This window comes from Ruditapes philippinarum, unplaced genomic scaffold (genome assembly GCF_026571515.1).
Source record: "Ruditapes philippinarum isolate M1 unplaced genomic scaffold, ASM2657151v2 ctg1939_1_1_1_1, whole genome shotgun sequence".
Classification (NCBI taxonomy): domain Eukaryota; kingdom Metazoa; phylum Mollusca; class Bivalvia; order Venerida; family Veneridae; genus Ruditapes; species Ruditapes philippinarum.
The window spans coordinates 186,144-209,757 of NW_026866220.1; the positions used below are offsets into that span (position 1 = coordinate 186,144).

A 23,614-nucleotide genomic window follows, 5' to 3' on the forward strand; every position below is an offset into this window, starting at 1 on the left:
ATAATATTATTTGTCTAGAGGTTATCTTTGATTATGGAGTGGTCTAATTGGCAGAATTTACCTTGTTAATACAGAATGCAACTCAGTATACATTAAAACATGATAGTTCATATTTAAACTGATATAAACATGATAAAATACAGTCCAATTTTGTTAAGAAATAAAATATGTCATAGCAAGTCAGTTGTGAAGACAATTATTACAATAGTTTTATATACAAACATCCGACTTTCACTAAATGGTAAGAAGAATAAAAAAAAATAATAAAAATATAAGAGTTTGTTAAAATATCATTTAAAATTTGACTGGAGGCAAACCAATAATTTTAAGTTTAAATTTTATAATTCTAAGTCTATATTGTGTTAACATTGCTATTATACAGAGTGTTATTTCGAAGTTTTAATATATTGCAGCAGGTTTTTGCTAATGTACGTATCATTTCTGGGTGGGTAAACAAAAATAGAAACTTATCAATATCATTAAGTAATTCAAAATTTGTATTTAATATAACTGCCTTTTCTAAAAGTAAATTCCTATCAACAGAGTAAGTTGGACATTTCAATAACACATGGATTTCGTTTTCCACCAAGTCTTTGCAAAATGGACACACTCTTTCAGATTCAGGTAATCTTTCATAACGCCCAGTTTCTAGTCGAAGTGGTGCTACGCCACATCTAAATTTTGCTAACGCAGATCTATGTGCATATGGTAATTGTAATTTACAATACGTTTCAACTTCATAATTAGTTTTTAAAAGTTTGTATGTCCTTAATTTATTACGACCTGTGCCATTAACACTTGACACTCGATCAATATCTGTTCTCCATTGCAAAATATGAGCATCAACAATAGCATTTGTCATATCAGACACGAGATTTTTACGATGGAAAGGTGGTTGAATATAGGATGCTAAATTATAAGAAACTAACTTATTCTTTACCAAGAATGGCCAATTTTTACACCTATTACTACTTTTAGACAATGCCCAATCAAATATTCTCTTATTGGTTCTACGAACATCATAATTACAACATCGGTACCAGTGATTACATATAGCTTTCCACTGGTCAACAGTTATTGGATTCCAACCCATATCTCCTTGTACAGCTGCATTTGGTGTATATTTACCAGTGCCAAGGTAGAATCTCATTGCTCTATGATGTATTGCTGTAATACAAGAGAATATTATGTTGAGATATTCATAAAAGATGTACAGTATTTGTACGATACATGTATTACGGGTAGTATGGAGCGGTCATTCACGGATATATGGAACTACCGATTTCCCTCATTGATGCCTCAACAGGGGGCGGAGCGTAATCGATAATTGACAGGTTACGCGAAGAGCAGATAAACATGGGATATGTACCGTTTTAAAACGTTTAAAAACACATTTTTTGGACTAACTGCTTCCAAAATTAAATCACGAATGTGTTCAGAAAAGGTTGATAAATCTACTAAGCAAAAAATCTCATTTTAGGTATTTTCAGTGATAATTGACTCCGTTGTCAGCTTAACAACATTCACTGTATCAATATATGGCATACACTACATCATAGTCTATTACAGACCATTTTCTTAATGCATTATGACATATATACCACTATTTCTTGGCATACGATGAAAGATTCTGCTTTTCTCACACGGTTCCCAAGAGACGAATGGAGAATGACATATTGTCAGGCCATGTACAGGAAAACAAATCAAGTTACAAATACATTATGTCAAATGTCAAATATTTGATGGATCTGTGTAGTGTAGATATATACTTTCATTGTTTCTTTTTGTTCTGTTTGCATATGCTTTACGAAAACATAAGTAGAAAATATTAAGATACGACTAGTTAATCAATACATGATGAATCTGTAGTTGTACCAAAAGGTCGTTTTAATGAATGCAAATGTTTTGATGAATGCATGGTATCAAATATCCTTTAGTTTAAAACTTACAAGTAACAAGAAAAAAAATATCAATTTATTCTGAAACATTGAAAACGTTATCCTCTAATATGATAAACTTATTACTAAGTGAGCAATTCTTTGCAATTGCTATTGTCACGATGAATTAAATAAAGAAACTTATTTGAATTATATAAAACACATATTTTGATATCCGAATTTGACGGTCGTCAATTATTAGAGTTTCTCTCAAAAGACATACATGCATTTATTAAATTCCTTTAAATGCGTTTGAGCAATTGCAATAGTTCGATGTCAATTCCATCTATTTTTTATCCGATGTCGGGATCAGTATTCAATTTATACATTAGCTTACAGAACAAATAAATACAGAACAAATAAATCTTACACTAAACGAGAAATTGTGAGATATCACGAGAAAGTATTGTAAATTACTCCCAGGAATTAAACGAACCGTAAGATATTTGACATGATTCGAATCATATTAGAAACGAAACATATGTGATATATTGATGGTGGTAATCAAGTGGAAAATTGTTATATCATCTTCAGAAAAAAAAGTACAAAGGACAGTCGTGTAATATAAAACATTAGAAATGACTTTAACATTTAGAATTTATTAAGATGTCAAGAAATACTATTATATCATTTTACAGTCCTAATTTACGGAGAAATACTAACTTTCGTGATTTTAAGACTGTTTGTAAGTAGACAATAGATAACCTACAATTATTGTGCAAAATGGTAGACATATGATATACTCAGCTAATACATGTACATGTACAATCGTAATAACTATCTCTTCCCCTCGTTACGTGCACGTCATAGCTAAGGCACAGGACATCGGGAGAAGATATGGGACTTGGCTAAATTTTTCATCAAGGACATAGTGACTGGTTAAGATCCAAACACATTTATGGTACATATAGGGTAGGTCCCGGAGACTAAACTACTCCTTCGTAGCTGGAAAGTTATTCGCACTCTACACTTGCCCCTCACCACTGTGGGTTCGAATCCCGACAGGGACTTTGGATTCTTTCATGTGAGGAAGCTATCCAGCTAGCTTACGGAACGTCGGTGGTTCTACTCAGGTGCCCGTTCGTGCCTGAAATAATGCACGGAAGGGCACTTGAGGTCTTCCCCCACCAGTAAAGCTGGAACGTCGCGATATGACCTATACTGTGTCGATGTGACGTAAAACCCAAAACAAACAAACAAACGATTCAGCTATCGATGTCCTGACTGAAGCCGAGGGGAATGGCCCCAAAATGTGGCAGGGAGAACAAGGAAGGGTTCTATGCTGCTTTTTGTGCCTTAACGAGCGGATGGACCCTCAATAACCATAGTCTACAATCTTACTGTCATGTTTTAATTGATTGCTTCAGAAAGGGGAGCTCTCTCTGAAGCACCGAAAATAGTAAGAGTACATCAAATTTCAATGAGAAATAATTTATGATCAATATTTACCCCATACAACATACTGAATCACTGTAAATGTATTAATTGCCAAAGAGCAAAGAAGCAGACGATAGTTTAGGTATATGGCCAACGAGTTATTTTAAGAAATTGTAATAGGACAAAAAAAGCTTTTGAAAAATTAAAATGATAGCGTTTTTCAAGCTTAATGGGCCTTTAATCGTTAAGATAATGCAATATGGATCGCTTTCTTGACAAAATTAATGTATTGTCAAATAACACAATTACTCTAAACAAGAAACGTGCTATAAGTATCTTAACCAGCTATTTCCAGTAATTTTCTAACATTTCATAGTTCAATAATGAGAAGTATCCACGTAAATGAACGGAAATGGAAAACGTGATATGGTTTTTATTTCAGATATTACCTTACAACGTGTTGTCTGGAATTTGATGGAATCATTATAGTAATGTATCCTGGTTTAAGCTAAGATATTAAGATATTAATGTGTGAACATACTATCGATATCACTTTACTCACAAGTTTTTCTGTCAATGTTAATAACATAATGTTACTGTTAAGTTCAATTAACAAAATGATCGTTTGATCAGGGGGTTTTTTTATATACTGTTTCTCTTTAAACCTAAAGATCATGGGTTCGCACCCTAATCGGGTCACAACCATGACTTCTCATATGACACCAGTACTAGTTAGTTCCAAGACGCGGTCTCGAAAGTGGTAAATGTAAGTTGTATGAATTTGTTCCACATATAGTCCTTAAATATACTAATAGTTCACCTTTTATTTATTAAAAGATACAGAGTCCATATGCTATAGACACATATATCTTACTCAATGACAATGACGACAATAACTTATTTATTAATATTTGTCAGCATATGTGAATCTTAAGCTTTAAGAAGTTTATCAATCGAAGGAGAGAAATATTTTGAATGTTTAAAGTTCAAACAGACGTCATATTGGAACTCCTAAACCAATTAAGGTCATTTCGCACTGCTGTATGGTAAGTTACCATGTAATGGGGTATTGAGTTTCTGGCTTTGGCATTTAGCAAAAGAAATACTTTGTTCATTTGTTGTAAGTGTTGTTTATTGTGCGCATGTGTACATTTCATATTTACCATTATCTTGCTCCTCGATGTCCTAAATTCTTTACTCTATCTGTTGAAAAATAAATATATATCAATTTGCTTTGGACAGGGAAGTTAATAAACCTGTGAAACATGTACCTTTCATACACCCACATTGTTCAGACGGAACGACTTGAAATATCATCTTAAAACATTAATTATATCTAATTAACTAATTGAACTTGATGTTTTCGGTTAATCTTGTTTAAAAGTAAAACAACGAAGAATTTCAATTCTGTGATTGATTGTTATGCTCCAGATGTGCTCTTTAATTAATGAATTTAATCCATTTGTAAAATAGGAAAACAAAATGATAATAATTATTTTGGAGACTTGATTGTCTAAAATAGAACAAATACCTCAGAAAAATACTAAATCGAGTAAGAAATCATTATCATTCAATACGTTTTAGACATATTCGACCGGTGATAATTAACAATTTGGCATGTATTGCAGGTTTACGTTTTTATGGCATTCATATTAAAATGGTTTGTATGAATTACATCATACAACAGTATCGCAGTTATTTTCCCGGATATTTGTATTATTTTATGCACCGACTTTTTTAACTGTAAACATCACCGTGAAAAAAGAACAAGATTTTTTAAATTTTGCTTAATAATATTATTATAACATAAAGATACGAGATCTGTATACAGATCACAAATAAAAAGTCAGCATCTGAAATAAAACTTGCTGCTTCAATGGGCATAATCAATTGAACAGCCCTTCAATCATTGATGTGAAATACGAGTAAAGTCTCCTACGTATTTCTTCAATTTGCGCAGAGAACTGCAATAATATTATTTATATCTATGTGACGTATAGCACAATACAAGAGGTACAGATTACGGATGATGTGCTAATTACTGTGAACTTCCTAAATTTTATGTTTTCTTTAAATATTTTACCACGCTATACATGTACTGTCATGCGTCTTCACAATGAATTTTAATTGACATTAAAGGTGTTTCATACATTCTTTAACATGTTTGCGTTTTTCTTATTTCATTGTCAAACTTAAACGTATAAAGATGAAATGAAATAAAGCTTATGTGTACAACAAATTTAAGATAATACATCTTTTATTATCATGTTAGTTCAGTTCATTTCTTGATAGTTTTCACTCCAGATCAAGGCAGTAAGCCACGTTGAATTTACCAGAGCACAATTCAGTCATGACATATTATTCCTCGGCAGACTGTCAGTCAGTTTACCAGTACTAGTTGCTTTTACTTTCGCAAGGAACTGATAACTTCTATACATGCCAGAGCAGAGGAAGATACAGTGCGAATGTCCGGGGAAAGGATTTCATTATCATTAACTGAGAAAGTGACCTGCGCCGTCCGGGAATCGAATCCGGGTCGTAAGATTCACAGTCCAACGCTCTACATGACGGATTATTCTTGGGTTCTGACTATAATAAAATTACGTATCATTATGTGGTTTAAAAGTCACGCATGCGCAGATATTCGCAAACACATATCTTTTTTTTTTTATTAAATGCTTTATTTAATCCAGAAATGTTTGTTATAGCAAATAATTAATGATAAAATTTCACTAAGTAATCTTCCTTATTTACTTATTTACTTCTGTGCCATGTTTTTAATATTATTTGTTGTATTGTTTGTTTGTTCATTCTTATGCCCTTAAGGGCCATGAGTTTTTCATTTTTTATATGAGTTTCAGTTTCAGTTTATTGGCAAATCGGCATATACAATATACCTTTGGCCATTTACAATATACAAAAGGATGGCCAAGATAATACAATTTACATTTAACATAAATACAATAATACAATACAGTTATAATACAAGAACCTAAGAAGCAGCAATAATTGCAAGTTTTTCATTTCTCAAATGTATAGCATAAAATACAAATTTGGCAATATTCCTATAAATAAAAAATAAATATTCTTATATGATGAGTATATTTGGCTCATTTATGTGACTACATAATTTTCAACAACAACAAAAATACCAAATTCCAATGTACTCAGATTAAATCATTACGTAAATAATAATAGTTTTAATTACAGTTTAAAGGGAAATTGAATATTTTATTAGAATATTTCTTTTAATATGGAAAAAGTATCATTTTAAAATGTAAGGGAACAAATTATTGTAAAGTTAACGTTTATGGACTGACATAATTACTTCCCTTGCTTGTCGGTAACTTATGCTTAGACGCAAAAATCAAGAACACTAACGTTATGTTAAATATGTGGACACGTTGAATGCAATACGCCAGTTCAGATCCTGATAAAATCTCATTTTATATCATATTTTATTACCGAACAATTCGGGTTATTTCTAGCATGGAGCTAAATATCTGTGTTTCTAGTTATGTTTGATCTAGATCTAGTGCATATATAAATATTCGACGATATCTATTGTTGCAGGCATTGGAGTTTAAAATAAACCAAAAATATATCTTAGTAATATGACAATTAAGCATGAAACGAATGTCACAAATGCAAAGTGATCTTTATCATCTCCAGACAAACAAATCATCAATTATTCATAGAAGTACATAATATAATTTAGGGGTGTTCAGCATTGACAGTTTTCACGATATTCTAAATAAACAAGTTTACTTAAGCTAGGAACCAGTACAGGAAGTATTTGAAATACTAAAGTTGAACCCGCACTCTCTGAAAAAGTATAAATACAGACCGATTTTCGGCGAAATCAATCAGTCCGGGTAGCGGACTTCGAACACGGAGAATAAATCTGACTTAAGAGTCGGTGTGGATCGAGCTGAAAATTGCTGAATTGAACAAAAATTGTGAAAATGTTAAGAGTTTAAGAGCTGGTTTTGTCTAGTTAATAAATGAGGCATAATTATTGACGTTTACCTTTTGTTTTTATTTGATTTGTTTGATACTTTGTGACGCCATTTTGGATTTCACAATAACGTGAAACCTAACAATAATGGCTTACACTGGAGATTCAAATGCACCATTGCGTGAAGTCAAGAAAGTGCAGTTTGGTATCCTTGGTCCAGATGAACTCGTATGTCCATTTGATTATAACCTGTATAGTATTTTGAATAAAAGCATTGATATTCGTAACTTTTTTGTATCAATAAATGATTCAATTGGCAAAAAATCAAAATTAAAGAATTATATTTAACTTAATTTACACAAATGTTCTGTCAATAAATAAGCGACAAAATTGTGTTGTATAAATTTCTGGATAAAGACAGGTGTAGAGGAAGGTCCTGTTTTACTTCTTGACGCACACTCGCATGACACTTGACTTGTGCGATTACTCAGGGCCTTTTTTCACAGGTTGGGGAAGCAGCCCAGCCCTTAATTTTGGGGAAAAATTACATGGTATATTTGCAAAAGGGGAAGGAAAAACTTGATGTAAATTCAATTTTTGGGGAAAACTGCATGATTTTAAAGAAATTTTCTTTGGGGAAGCAGCCCTATACCGGCCCCTGTTATAGTAGGTAAAAAGGCCCTGTTACTGGTTATGACACCCAGGTTTGAACGAGAGTCTTAAGTCCCCCCTGAAAATTTTGTGCGATTACTGGTCATGATGCCCATGTTTGGCCGCGGATCTAGGTCCTCCAAAAATTGAAAAAAGGGAGATGGAAAAAAAACACATTGAAAACCTGGCCCACTAAGACCACCTATGAGAAAAATAGGGTAGCTTTTTGTTAGTCTAGGAAAATTTCATAGAGTTTTGTTCGCCAAGGAAATTATTACACTGACAGTTTCGGTCTGGTGGGGTTTTGTCCGATACTAACTGGAAAACAAATATACAAAACAGACAAAAGATGAGACCGTAGTCTATGGCATAAATTAATAGGCTTAGGAGATGCTTTAATTAATACTTCAAAATTGTAAAGTTGTATAAATATTTTTTATTGTGCTGATAGGTGTATTAATAGCTTGAAACACAGAATACATGTATTGTGAATATTTGTTTTTGGCAAAATGAAAGATATATTTAAGGACAATTTTTAGCGCTTGACTTTTTTTTTGCAGAGACGTATGTCTGTGGTTGAGGGAGGTTTGCGATACTCGGAAACCATGGAGGGAGGACGGCCAAAACTCGGAGGGTTGATGGACCCTCGACAGGGTGTCATAGACAGAACAGCAAGATGTCAGACATGTGCTGGAAACATGTCCGAGTGTCCGGGTCACTTTGCACATATAGAATTGGCAAAGCCAGTTTTTCATATAGGATTCCTCACAAAGTCAATCAAAGTGCTACGATGTGTGTGTTTCTACTGCTCAAAACTACTTGTTGACCCTGTAAGTTTAAAATATATATCAAACAGAAAAGCTGAATATTAAAAAATTTATTATTTAATTTGATGTTGTGTCATTCAAATTTTGGTGAGTGAGCGTAATAAAAAATAATGTTTAAGTAACTATGATTTTTGTACGGGAACTGCTCGCATGCCAGTATATATCAACAGATACCAAACAGAAAAGCTGAATATTATAACATTGATTATTTAATTTGATGTTCTGTCATTCACTTAAATATAGTACCAAAGACAACAAGCTGTCTATTAAAGTAATAAGTAAACATGAGGCAGTATGGGACAGACCCTTGAAATGACCCTTTGACCCTTCAAATTTCCAAAAGGCCTGATTTGACCCTCAGTTATTTAACTGGAGGGTCAAATTTTGTTTAAAATCATGGCAATTTGGCCTTGAAGTCAGTAAAACTTTAGTCAAAATGACCCTCAGGATTTCATGGCTAGCGAACAACCTGATGGGAATAAACAGAGTACTTATTAAACCTCTTAGCTACTTTGTGACGAGTATATCCGAACAAGTCATAACTTCGGAGAACATCAAATACAAGTTTATGTGCATGTGATATGAGATAACAAGATTACATGTATTTTGCATTAAATCCTGTATAACTATTATTTTTAAAAGAAAAGTACCTAAAAAAAGATGTTGAACGTTAAGAAATTGCAATTTTATTGTTCTATCCATAAAAAGATTACTTACGAGTCATCCAGCACCTATATTACTGATAATATGTGTATTAATTATATTTTTCAGTACATTAATATTGAACTTATTTTTTAGACATCCCCAAAAGTGAAAGATGTGATGGCAAGGTCAAAAGGATATCCAGCTAAGAGATTGGCTCATGTTTATGACCTTTGTAAAGGTCGCAAGCTGTGTGAAGGTGGAGACGAGATGGACACGAAACTAGAAAAAGACGCAGCAGAGGGTGGTGAACCGAAAAAGGTAACATAAACTAAAATGTAGTTTAATTAAATGTTCTTGGAAAAAAATGCAAATGTTATTTGGTCACATTTGGCCCAAACTATTAAAACACAATTTGCTTTTGAAAATCAATTTTCCAAAGTTCTTTTTAATTAACTCTGTTTTTTATTACAAGAGCAATAACGTGTATTGTTTCAACAATGACGAAAACAAGCACAGTATACCTTACTGGCATTTGTAGATTGATCTTGTAAACCTTAACCTTGATGTTTTGCACATTCCCATGTTATTCATTTATTTACATTTTATATAGCAAAATGAAATCTTGAAAAAGGGATAATGCCCTAAGAATTTTGAATTTTCTATATAACTATAATTGAGCAATTAAAAGAAAACAATATTATTTTATTACTTTATAAATGATGATCTGACAAATGCCATTCTTGTTGCAGGGACATGGAGGTTGTGGAAGATATCAACCAAACATAAGAAGAATGGGTCTAGAACTGACTTGTGAATGGAAGAAAATTAATGAAGAAGGCCAGGAGAGGAAGATACTTCTAACGGCAGAAAGAGTTCATGAAATTTTCAAGAGAATTTCAGATGAAGAGGCAGTTATGTTAGGTATATTGTATAATTATTATTAATAAATAAAAAAACAATTCTAATGAAAATAAGGTATAACACAATTAGCAAAAAATAGCAACAAGTTCTGACACTAGAAATAACAAAACAATTTGTTTATCCAGTTGCCCTGTATGACATATGATTAGCTACTGATCTATATATTCAGTATATGAATACAGCTCAGAAGAGTCATTTCCCTAATTACAAATTTGTAAAATGCACTATATCATGCTTTACATATACGATGTAGAGCTATCATTGATTCAGTGCAAAGGATATCAACGGTATATCGATATCTGATGACAAATATCAACGATACACCGATATATTGATAATTACCTATAATTATTTTTTCCAGACCATTTTTAGCTCGACTATTCAAAGAATATGAGAGCTATTGTAGTCGCCCCGGCGTCGGCGTCAGCATCCGTGTCGGCGTCTGCGTTGGTTAAAGTTTTTTGTAAAGTCAAATATCTCAATTATTGCTTGAGATATTCAATTGAAACTTGCAATACTTATTTATTGTAACAATGTACATCAGATTGACAAGTTGGATAACTCTGCCTGCAATATTGACAGAATTTTATGCCCCTTTTTAACTTTGAAATTTTGGTTAAAGTTTTTTGTAAAGTCAAATATCTCAATTATTGCTTGAGATATTCAATTGAAACTTGCAATACTTATTTATAGTAACAATGTACATCAGATTGACAAGTTGGGTAACTGTTCCTACAATATTTTCAGAATTATGCCCCTTTTTAACTTACAAATTTGGTTAAAGTTTTTTGTAAATTTAAATATCTCAATTATTGCTTGAGATATTCACTTGAAACTTGCAATACTTATTTATAGTAACAATGTACATCAGATTGACAAGTTGGATAACTCTACCTACAATATTGACAGAATTATGCCCCTTTTTAACTTAGAAATTTTGGTTAATGTTTTTTGTAAATTCAAATATCTCAATTATTACTTGAGATTTTCAATTTAACCTTACAATACTTATTTATAGTATATATATAGTATATTTCAGTTTGCAAAATCACATAACTCTGCCTGCAATATTTACAGAATTATTTGCCCCTTTGAAACTTAGAAATTTTGGTTAAAGGTCTTCAAAGCTATTTACTTGAAACTTTACACATGTACTTAGGGTCATAATTGGAGAGTCATAATTGTTGTATGTCACTGACCAAGTTCTATAACTCTACTCGCATTAAGGCTGATTCATCTCCCCTTTTCTACTTAGTCTCTTGGTTAATGTTTACATGCAAGTTTTACATATCTCAATAACTATTAAAGATATTTATTTAAAACTTCACATATGCATTTAGAATCATAATTGTAGGTCACTGACCAAGATCCATAATTCTATCTTGCATTTAGGCTGATTTTTCTCCCCTTTTTTCAATTTATAAATTCATGGTAAAGTTTTGCTTTTAAGCTGTTATGTCCATAACTACTGAAGAGTTTGTGCCTTTTTGGGACATTTTTATGCATTCATAATAATAAAGCAGTGATTTACTTGATAAAACATCTTAATAACAAGCCTTTGTACCTTTTTCAGTCAATTTTATGTAGTCATAGCTAATTAGCATTATTATACTCAATAAAACACCCTTGTGACAATTTTTGGATAGTCAGTATTGGCTTGACTATTCAAAAATTGTCACAAGGGTGAGTATAATAATGCTAATTACTGACTAAGAATTTACGATCAAGTTGCATACCACCTCAGATATTTTCCTATTCCATTGACATCTCGCTTTGAAACATGTTGAAATTTTATGCACTTCTTTGAGAGCATAATAGGACTCTCCCAAAGACCTATAGCCGTAATATGGATTTAAAGAAAAATTTGGCCCTTTTGTTAATTTAGAAAATGTTACATTATCAAGGCTCTTTTAATATCAAACACTTAGAATAGTCGAGCATGCTGTCCTACCGACAGCTCTTGTTTTTTGTCACGATTGCTGTGAAATATTTCCATAAAATTAATTAGTCAAAGAAAAGTATCAATAATACATAGATAATGTCTCTATTGACGACAGCTCTAAATATAATGTATACAAAATTATCTTCTGATGGCCATTACTTAATCATCATCATATGACTGTATAAATTACTTGTTTTAGGAATGGACCCAAAGTTTGCGCGACCTGATTGGCTGATATGTACTGTGATGCCGGTACCCCCTCTGTGTGTAAGACCAGCCGTTGTCATGTTTGGCTCAGCTAGGAACCAGGTAATTTATTGTATTCACTTAGAAATTTTAAGAAGAATGGGTTAAAAGTTTCTTTTCTGTTGTAGTTTTTGTTCAGCATTGAGGGCAAGAAAATGTAAGCATCAACATAAAGAAATAAAATTTTGAACTATTTTCATAAATTTTTGTAACAATTTTTTTGTTTAATATAATGTTCACAGATACCATTAGATATGTATATGTTCTACTCTGAACTTATAAAATTGTTTCTATTACAATACAGGATGATTTAACTCACAAGTTATCAGACATTATAAAGGCTAACAATCAGTTAAAACGTAATGAACAGAATGGAGCGGCTGCACATATCATAGCTGAGGATACAAAAATGTTACAGTTCCACGTGGCAACACTCACTGATAATGAGTTGCCTGGTCTGCCGAGGGTAAAATAGTTTTTCTAGATTCAGTTTTTAACATAATTGGTTAAACAGTACAGGTATTTTTGCCATCCAAAGTGAATTGAGATCATGATTTGTACTGACTATTTACCAGAAATTTTATGTTGGTAACACTGGTTTTTGAAGTGTTCTTATAGAAATTCATTGGGATTTTTTTAGTGTATACAATAATGTAAAGTATGTTATGTAATGATAAACATTTAGAGCTCAAATGAAAGATGAATTGTATTAGAGTTTTGATATAAATAAAGCAATTCCTTAGACTATGAAAAAAAATTGATAAGAGACAGGTTAGTTAAAAGGTTTTTGTTTATATGCATAATATTTAAAGAATCTTAACACTGAAAATGGTAAAGGAAATTTCATATTTTAAACACCTGTCTGTTTTAGGCAGTGCAAAAGTCTGGGCGTCCCCTCAAATCAATCAAACAGAGGTTGAAGGGTAAGGAAGGGCGAGTTCGTGGAAACTTGATGGGTAAACGTGTAGATTTTTCTGCCAGAACCGTCATCACACCAGATCCCAATCTGCGTATTGATCAGGTCGGAGTCCCACGAACAATTGCACAGAATATGACATTCCCGGAGATTGTCACCCCCTTTAACATTGACAGGTTTGTTGATCAAATAGAATCAAGTTCTTTCATCCAATTACTTTTAACTTATCGTATTTTCTTCAACTTGAACATCATTTGGTTTTTAATAAAAATACCATAACCATAGCATTGGTGAAACATTTCAGTGGTAACATAATTTTCTTTAAAAAAAAAAATTGGTGTGTCACAGTGTGACTATTGTATATATTAATGGCTAAAGATAAAAGAAAATGTATAGAAATAGAGCAATAGGATTTGGATTTACATTCAGGTTTAAAATACACAAAGTCAACTGACAATACCAGGAATAGTTTTAGGATTGTTAAATGTATAAAATTAGGTAAGGAAGAATTTAATTGCATTACATGTATCCTTGTGGACAAAATTGGTTGCCGAGTTTTGTTTAATTTATGAATATGATTTGTACAATTATCACTGCAACGGATATGTTGATTAGGAAATAGATATCAATTCTGAGTGCATTGTTGTAGAATAATGCACGGTTTGAGTTCAAATGCGTAGTAATATAATCACGAAGGCCGATAGGCCTGAGTGATTAATTACAAAGCATTTGAACGAAAAACGTGCATTATTATACAATAATGCACGAAGAATTAATATCTATTTCCATTCTAACACGTCAAGAAAAAATATAATTATTATTATAAAGTTGGACTTTATGTTTGGCGGTTAAATTTGTTTTCGCCTTAGAGTTTCCAATAGAAACGTTCTTAAAAGGCCGTTCCAGTGGGTTGAAAAAAACTGTCGTTAAATCTACCGTGTGTAGAAACATTTTGAGAATAACGAATTTTGAAAACGTTGATAAAACTTTGTTTGTTTATTTTATTTCATTCTATAATTTTCCAAGCGAAATACAAATTATTAAAAGTGAAATAAATGTAAAACTTAACTCGTCTGCGACGTTAAAATAGCGTACTTGATTTTGATTGTTTTGCACGTGCTGTTTGGCGCTACATTGTGACGTCACGTAAACAACACTTTAAACGTCTGTACAGCGTTAACGACTGAATTAAAGATATTGGTGTTCGGATTTATTTTCTTAGTTAGACCATTTTCTATCATTCTAGATAGTTTTCACAACAAAATTCGACAAAAAATTGTTTTTATTCATCAGATTTTTCAAACAAAATGGCGCCCTCAATGTGAAAACACACAGGGAGATAATAAGAACGGCGAGTGCATTGTTGCAGAATAATGCACGCTTCGGGCCTTCTTTGTCTATATAGAAAAATTTCCGATAGTGTTAGAATGTTGTATTAAAGACAAAAAACTGATATGATGGTTTCCGTAACAGATTACATGAGTTAGTAAGAAGGGGAGCTAACCAGTATCCAGGAGCTAAATATATTGTTCGAGACAATGGAGAAAGAATTGATCTTAGATTTCATCCAAAGTCAAGTGATCTACATCTACAAATTGGATACAAGGTATGTATGTAATGACATCATTCTCTTATATAATGTCATATATGTTCAATGAAATTTATTAATTAAATCATTTAACCCAGATTTTTTAAAAAGGACATTCAACATTATGTTTCATATGATTTAAAGCAGTTTCCACCAATTTAATGTTCATGTTAATGTAATGATTGCTATTAATTCTGTATCAAGAATTATGTTTCCTCTAAAAGATTACATACTTTTCCAAATAGTAAAAGAAATATGGCAGGTTTTGATAAATAGGAGGAATAACTAATAATGTTATCAGGAAAATTTAAGATAGTTGTTTACCTCTATTGTGTATAGATAATAGAACTAAATTAGTGGAAGTTGACAATTTAGTGTTGTTGAGTTACATAACTTAAGTTTTTATGCCCCCACAATGTGGGAGCATATAGCGTTGCACTTGTCCGTCCGTACGTCCCGAAATCTTGTGAACGCAACTCCTCTTAAACCGGATGGCAGATTTTGCTTAAACTTACAGGGATGAACAACCTTAATGTGTAGATGGTAGTAAAGGAAGGAATTTTTGCTGCGACCAAATTTAACAGAATTATGGCCCTTTGTTGAATTTTTCACTAGATACTATATAGAAATTTTTGTGAACGCAACTCCTCTTAAACCGGATGGCAGATTTTGCTTAAACTTACAGGGATGAACAACCTTAATGTGTAGATGCTAGTAAAGGAAGGATTTTTTGCTGCGACCAAATTTAACAGAATTATGGCCCTTTGTTGATTTTTTCACTCTATACTATGTAGAAATTTTGTGAACGCAACTCCTCTTAAACCGGAGGGCAGATTTTGCTTAAACTTACAGGGATGAACAACCTTAAGGTGTAGATGGCAGTAAAGGAAGGAATTTTTGCTGCGACCAAATTTAACAGAATTATGGCCCTTTGTTGATTTTTTCACTTTATACAATGTAGAAATTTTGTGAACGCAACTCCTCTTAAACCGGATGGTAGATTTTGCTTAAACTTCCAGGGATTAACAACCTTAATGTGTAGATCGTAGTAAAGGAAGGATTTTTTGCTGCGACCAAATTTAACAGAATTATGGCCCTTTGTTGATTTTTAGTTTTCAACTTGTGGCACATGTAGTCCAAAAAATATTTGACCTAGAGTCATAAGATTGACAGAACAGTGGCGTGTGGGGGCATCAGTGTCCTATGGACACATTTCTAGTTTGATGATATTTTAGAAATAAATCAATAAAACTCTTAGTTTTGATGATATTTTAGAAGTAAATTGATAAAACTATATTAACTTTTAATGATATTTTAGAAATAAAACTGTATACATTATATGGTAACAGGTAGAGCGACACATGCAGGATGGTGATTTTATTGTGTTTAACAGACAGCCAACACTTCACAAGATGAGTATGATGTGTCATCAGGTGAAAATCTTACCTTGGTCAACATTCAGGATGAACCTCAGGTAATCTCATATTTTTTTGTTGACAAGTTTTCTACCTACTTGCTGGAACAAGAAAGTGTTTGGCCTTTGCCACCAGTATAGAGCGAGGTCAGCCTGCACATTCGTGCAGTCTGACCAGGCTCTATACTGTTGGCTGACCAGCTTGAAAATCTTTACTTTGTTTTCTCCAAAATTGGTAATAGTGCCAAAAAGAAATAGAAGCATTTAAGAGATTCAGCAGTTACAATTATTCTTCCTATTCTACTCTTTGAATTTGTGTAAAATGTTTATAATTGGTCAACTGATTAAAGTAAACAAAATTGAAATAATTTTTCTTTTACAAAAGGGATCTTCTTACCAGTGCAGTTACTAAGTGTCTATGTGCCTTTAACAATGTGGCATAAAACAGAAAAATATATCTGTACCTTTATGGCTTAAACCATTCTAATTCTGACTTATTAAGTATATATAGCATGTGTAATACTTGTAATTATTTGTATTTCCAGTGTCACAACACCATACAATGCTGATTTTGATGGTGACGAGATGAATCTCCATTTGGCGCAGTCTTTGGAGACTCGGGCAGAGATCTCACAATTAGCTACTGTACCTCGTATGATTATCACCCCACAGTCAAACAGACCAGTCATGGGTATTGTACAGGACACGCTTACAGCCGTCAGAAAAATGACAAAAAGAGACGTGTTTCTTGACAGGGTATGTAGTACAAACTTTCTACTACCTTTAACTATTTGTGACTGATATTTCTTATCATATAAGCATGATACTGTCTAGGTAACTAAAATTTAACAGATCATGAGATGAAACTAAAATAAAAATTTGTTATGTCAAATATTGCATCGAAGGTTGATAACCGACAATACTTTTGGTAATTACGATCAACCTAACACCATAAGTATTGTCTTCATATCATAACTGTTACCCTTGTATCTGGTATCCACTCCTGATCGATACATCAATGGCTTATCAGCTGGAATCTTGAAGAAATTTAATGCCTTCTTGACTTCCTTTTATCACAACTTTTTGATTTCTTAAATAGCAAATAAAATTATCTATATCTGGATTTGATTCCACTGACTTAAATACTCTTCTCTAATTGGATATTTTAAATAATTCAATGTCATTGCCTCTCCAAGTGTATTCCTATTTGATTCATTTATAGTCAGTTAATGTTATAAACATCTAAATCAACATTTTTAGGGTCAGATGATGAACCTTCTGATGTTTCTGCCAAGCTGGGATGGTCACATGCCCCAGCCAGCAATCCTGAAGCCTAAGCCACTATGGACAGGCAAGCAGATTTTCTCCCTGATCATTCCTGGTCGTGTAAACTTGATCAGAACTCACAGCACACATCCAGACGAGGAAGATAAAGGTCCGTACAAGTGGATCTCACCTGGTGATACTAAGGTATTTACTGTCGCATTTCCTATATATGATTTGCTTAACCTTTACCATGATAAATATCTTGAAATGGATATGTTGATCTTTAAGTATGGACAAAACCATTCATTATAGGGAAAAATTTCAAAATACGAAAAGGGAAATGTTGTCTTAGTAAGGAAGAGCTACTGTCTTTAGGTTTATTTGTTTCGTGTATTTTGGCAATTGTTGTATAATTACAGGTGTTGATAGAAGATGGTGAGCTTATATCAGGAATATTGTGTAAGAAGTCTCTGGGAACATCATCTGGTGCTTTGGCTCATGTCGTCTTCCTGGAGATGGGATATGAACCTGCAGGTATAGTAGGATATGTGACGTGTAATAAGTTCTACAGAATATTAATAGCTACTACTGTGATGAAATAGCCGTCTCAGAGAACATTTTTTGTTGTGTTAATTAGATTAATACATTGTATGATATTTATAATGAAATAGATATTCCATCTGCTAATAGCACATTATGACGAGGGTAGGGGCAACTTAGTATTACATTATTTAGATTACATTACCTAAAAGGAATGGTTTTGTAAGTCATACATGTGTTGAGAAAAATGACAAAATATTTTTCATAAGTGGGTGATGGAATTACTTACTATTTTTTTTTACAAATGCTGTTGACAGCTTGTTAATAACACTTTCTGATTTATAAGACTTTCACATTTCTGTTTTACAAGAATTTCATGTTTCTGTTCAATAAAAATTTCACTTTCCTGCTAATAGTTAATTAAATAATCTGCATGGAAGAAATTTCAACACATTGTGTTAAGGGAGGCTGAAACTAAGCAGATATACGATTGTGATTACAGGTTTCCTGTATGGTAATATTCAGACAGTTATAAACAACTGGTTGTTGATTGAGGGACACAGTATAGGTATAGGAGATACTATTGCTGACCCTCAGACATATATAGATATCCAGGATACCATCAAAAAAGCTAAGGTATTTGTTTTTTCTATCGTTTGCTAATTGGTTATATCTCATAACTCGACGAAAGCAAAAGTTTACATACAGTGGTTAGTAAAAAAAATGAATAAAGGATTATCTCCAACATTTAAAAGCCTGCTAAAGGTGTGATATGATGTTTGAAGTATTAAGAAGTGGAAAGGCTCTTAGCTCAATCAAACCGAGTCGCCAACATTTTCAATTTTGTCACTTGACTTTCTTTAGGGATTCTTATTTTCTCTATTTTAAGAAGTGGAAAGCTTCCTATATTTAACATTGCCCAAAGATGCAATTTGTGAACTTGAAAGTCAGTATTTTGTGTTCATATTGAAATGTTAATAATGTGACAGAATTGAAGGACTTCATTTGAGTAAGGTTTGTAGTGTCAACAATTTGGCAACAGAAGGTTACTATTAAACAATTGCTGACCATATTGGTCATTTTATCTACATATAAATATAGAATTATATATTTGTTGCAAGTTCATGTAAATAATATCATTTGGTTTGTATTTATTTTTTGGATTTATTTACTGCAAGGGATGTTTGTGTGTGATTGTTGTGCATAATAGTAATAAATGTATTGGCAGGACGCTGTACAAAAGGTAACAGAAAAGGCCTACTTAGGGCTACTGCTACCTGATCCAAGTTACACGCTCGAACAAACTGTGGATCAGGTAAAATGTATTGTTTATGACTGCCCATAAAGTTCCTACAAATGTAACATTGTAGAAGATTATGTGTTTTGACCAAGACCATGTTGTATAGTGTATATGGCCGTAGAAAGATTGGGTAACTGCTATCTATACTTTGATGACCCATCATGATCATTGGTGGATGTATCATTTCATCTTTATACTAACTCCTTCATACATGTTATACTAATGAATACTAGCAACCAAATGTTTGATAAAAAAATAATTTACCTACTGACAGTATGATTTCATTATGTTCTATGGTTGTTTTCTTTCTAACAGCAAGACGTGTACGAAGTGACGGAAAAAGCTCACATGGACTTGATGGAGCCGACACCAGGTAATACACTGAGACAGACGTTTGAGAATCAGGTGAACAGAATTTTGAACGATGCCAGAGACAAGACTGGTAGTAAAGCCCAGAAATCTCTCTCCGATTTCAACAATTTCAAAGCTATGGTGGTGGCAGGCTCTAAAGGTTCCAAGATTAATATTTCTCAGGTAATTCACTCTTAGATTTAGTGGACATAAATCTCAAATTGTCAGGTAGGAAACTTATAAAACTGGATAATATTATTTGACATACATGTAACATGGATGATTGGATCTTCTGATGATTGATCTATTGTTGAATTACTTAAAAAGGAAGAAATTAACTGTACAGAAATTTGTTTATGCTTTTTAAGATCTGAATTACATCAGTCCCAGTATCTAGGTTTTAAAAATAAAACAATTTCTTTTAGAAAAAGCCTGATTTATTAGCAGAAACATTAGTTATCACTAGTATTAATTGAAAGTTATAATTCTTATGCAAATAGGTTATTGCCTGTGTAGGACAACAGAACGTGGAAGGCAAACGTATTCCATTTGGTTTCCGGCACAGAACATTGCCACATTTCATCAAGGATGATTACGGTCCCGAGTCAAGAGGTTTCGTGGAGAACTCGTACCTGGCCGGTCTGACACCGTCAGAGTTTTATTTTCACGCTATGGGAGGTAGAGAAGGTCTTATTGATACAGCTGTCAAAACAGCTGAAACTGGTTAGTATACAATAGAGACCATCTTAATGAAGAACAACAAAATATGTTTTTGATAGAATTGATTTCAACTTTGCATAATGGTGGAAAATAAAGGAACAAAAAGAGTAATTTGAAATATAACAATGTATTGATATTTTTGATTTTGATTGTTTGATTTGATTATTAAAAGCTATCCAAATGTGTAAAAAAAAACTCATTTCCAGGAGCTGATAAATCAGACAGTACAACAGTGACCAACAAATTGTTTTCATGTCAGAGTTGGATTCAATCAAGATTCTCTTTAATTTTGGAAAGATTAAGAAAATTTGAACAGCTAGTTAAAAAATTTATTCTTTGCCCTCCTGAAAAATTACTTTAATTTCCAATGGAGACCTAAAATACCTTAACATAGTGTAAATTGTTTTGTTCAGGATATATTCAGCGTCGTTTGATCAAAGCTATGGAGAGTGTTATGGTGAAGTATGATGGAACAATTAGAAACCAGGTAGAACAGCTTGTACAGTTGAGGTACGGTGAGGACGGTCTAGAGGCAACAAGGGTCGAGTTCCAGTCCATGCCAACCCTCAAACCATCCAACAGGGCCTTCGAAAAGAACTTCAAGTTTGACCCAACTAATGAAAGGTAATCTGGTGGTAACTTTTATATGAAATTCTTACATGAAACATCGTCAAACTGCTTGTCTTTGAATGTAATAATAATAAAGCTTAATCGGAAAAGAATTGATGGATGCAAATCAATGATAGTTAATACAGCTGTCATTTATTGAATGATTAATATAACCTTTAAAATGTCATTTATCCATATCTACCATTCTTTTCCCTTTGAAATATCGGGCATCGAAAAGTATTTTCAGAGTCATTTCTAAATCCAATGTGCAGGCAACATATTTCTACTCGTCCTGCATCAAATTCTCTTAAATTCTTCTCATAATTACAAGTGTATCAGTGGAATTTTGGACCTGAATATATCATACATGTAAATTTATTTGATCAGACAATTAAAGAAGAGTTTGACAGAAGAGGTAGTCAGGGAATTACTGGCTGACGCTCACGCCCAGGCCGAGATAGAGCAAGAATGGGAACAATTGAAGGAAGATCGGGATTCCCTGCGGCAGATTTTCCCGTCGGGAGACAGCAAGATTGTACTGCCGTGTAATTTACAGAGAATGATCTGGAATGCTCATAAAATCTTCAAGATTGATAAAAGGAAAACATGTGAGATTCATCCTCTCAAAATCATTGAAGGTGAGTCAGTTATTATATATTCATTTTTGGAAATGGCAAAATAATCCTCTGTGTTAATAGAGGTATAAAAGTTAGAAAAACTTAACAAACTTGTGTGGAAGCCTCTCTACCCGATAAGTATATAAGACTTAAATAAGATCGATTGCCAGTCTGTATACATCATTATTTATTTTTCACATTTGTAGATGTGAAGTATTTATGTAAAAGACTAACTGTGGTGCCAGGTGAGGACAGACTTAGTGTACAGGCCAATGAGAACGCTACAATTCTTATGAAGGTTCTCATCCGATCAACTTTCTGCTCTAAACGTGTCATAGAAGAATTCAGGCTGTCTAACGAGGCATTTGATTGGCTGATTGGAGAAATTGAGACCAAGTTCCAACATGCTCAGGTCAGTACTTGTAATCTTGAAATATTGTGATAGTAAAATAACATTAGCTAGAATCAGGCAGCCAATTACCTTTCTTTTCATCATGAACAAATAAATAAGTTGAGTAACATTCTTTCAGCATTTATCCCTACATTATTGTGTATTTGAACATTTTGTTAAAAAAAATTCAAGTAAAACATTGATTTTACTGAAAGAAAGTAAGTTAGTATATTGTTTATTACATTGACATTTTGCAGATTATATCTAAAACTTAATTCTTAAAACTTTTATCAAATACTTTACTGTTTGATTGGGATTGAATTATTTATAATTATTCCATGCAGTATATATGTGTTGTTTACGCTTTGGATTAAACTCTATATGAGGCACGACGCGAGAAAACCGGTCTTAATGACATTTTTTTCGAAAATTGGTTTTTCACATATTATTGTAGAGAATTTCTTTCTGAATATGACGGTGCAAACCGTTTTCAAATCAAAGGGTTAGTTATTTAGATTTACCAATTTAACGAACGTCATATATTTGATCACTTTGTAAACAAATGACGTCGAAAAATTAAATTTTGACGTTTAACGTTGTTAATTGGAAAATTAAAACGGCAATAATATTTAAATCTTAAGTTCACTGCATCAGTATGTTTAAGCTGTAAAGAAGTTAGTAATAATTGTTAAGTTATTTAAACTATAGACTTCTCGCTTATTTCGATTTTAGCGTTGCTTAGCAACGTTATAACAACGCCCATAAGCGAGTCATACATGGCGCAAATAATTGTTTTTTCAACCATTACAACACTATATACCTTTAATGTGGACAAAATTATTCATCATCTTTACGGGAATTTTTCATACTATATACTGCTTGAAAAACAAATATATATTGAACGGGAAGGTACAGGTGTGTTGGTGGGTTTTAGTATGCCCGGGTCACATAGATTGAAATGAGACAAATTTTTAGGTAAATACCAAAAGAAACAAATCAACAAAAGTATATAAGTCTACGTTTAACGTTTAATACTCATAAAAAAACATAGTTAAATAAAAAGGTTCTCTTTTTCTTTATAACAGTTTCTTTATAACAGAAACAATGGCCGTATATTTTAACAACAAACAACAACAGTTCTGGATATTTAAATCTGCACTTAGCTGTTATAACAGTGCACCTTAATCACTGATAAATATGATTAACTGTCTTGACAGACGAACACACGCACACTTCGCGGACACTGCTGCATTCCCCTATGCGTAAAACGCTTGGACGGACACATGAACTGAACCCGGAATCCGTGTTTTTCAAGACTTGAATCAAATATTCTCGCCTTCAGTGTTTATTTTGCCTATAACCACCCACCCGGTGTGTTCGACTGGAACCGGAAATTTC

At 32.7% G+C, this 23,614-nt stretch overlaps 1 protein-coding gene across 1 annotated transcript; it reads left to right on the forward strand.

The window, feature by feature from the left end:
- Nucleotides 1-7,144: 7,144 nt before the first annotated feature.
- LOC132731782 (DNA-directed RNA polymerase II subunit RPB1-like) lies at nucleotides 7,145-22,233 on the forward strand (the record flags this gene model as incomplete). Its single annotated transcript, XM_060718036.1, is given in 18 exon segments — nucleotides 7,145-7,500; nucleotides 8,484-8,753; nucleotides 9,549-9,713; nucleotides 10,145-10,316; nucleotides 12,458-12,567; nucleotides 12,809-12,970; nucleotides 13,376-13,596; nucleotides 14,894-15,026; nucleotides 16,358-16,482; nucleotides 16,968-17,178; nucleotides 17,683-17,892; nucleotides 18,108-18,222; nucleotides 18,731-18,864; nucleotides 19,844-20,062; nucleotides 20,380-20,602; nucleotides 21,013-21,223; nucleotides 21,596-21,846; nucleotides 22,032-22,233. Coding segments are annotated over 18 exon segments (3,215 nt in total), but the record flags the coding sequence as incomplete, so codon positions are not given.
- Between the last annotated feature and the right edge of the window lie 1,381 nt (nucleotides 22,234-23,614).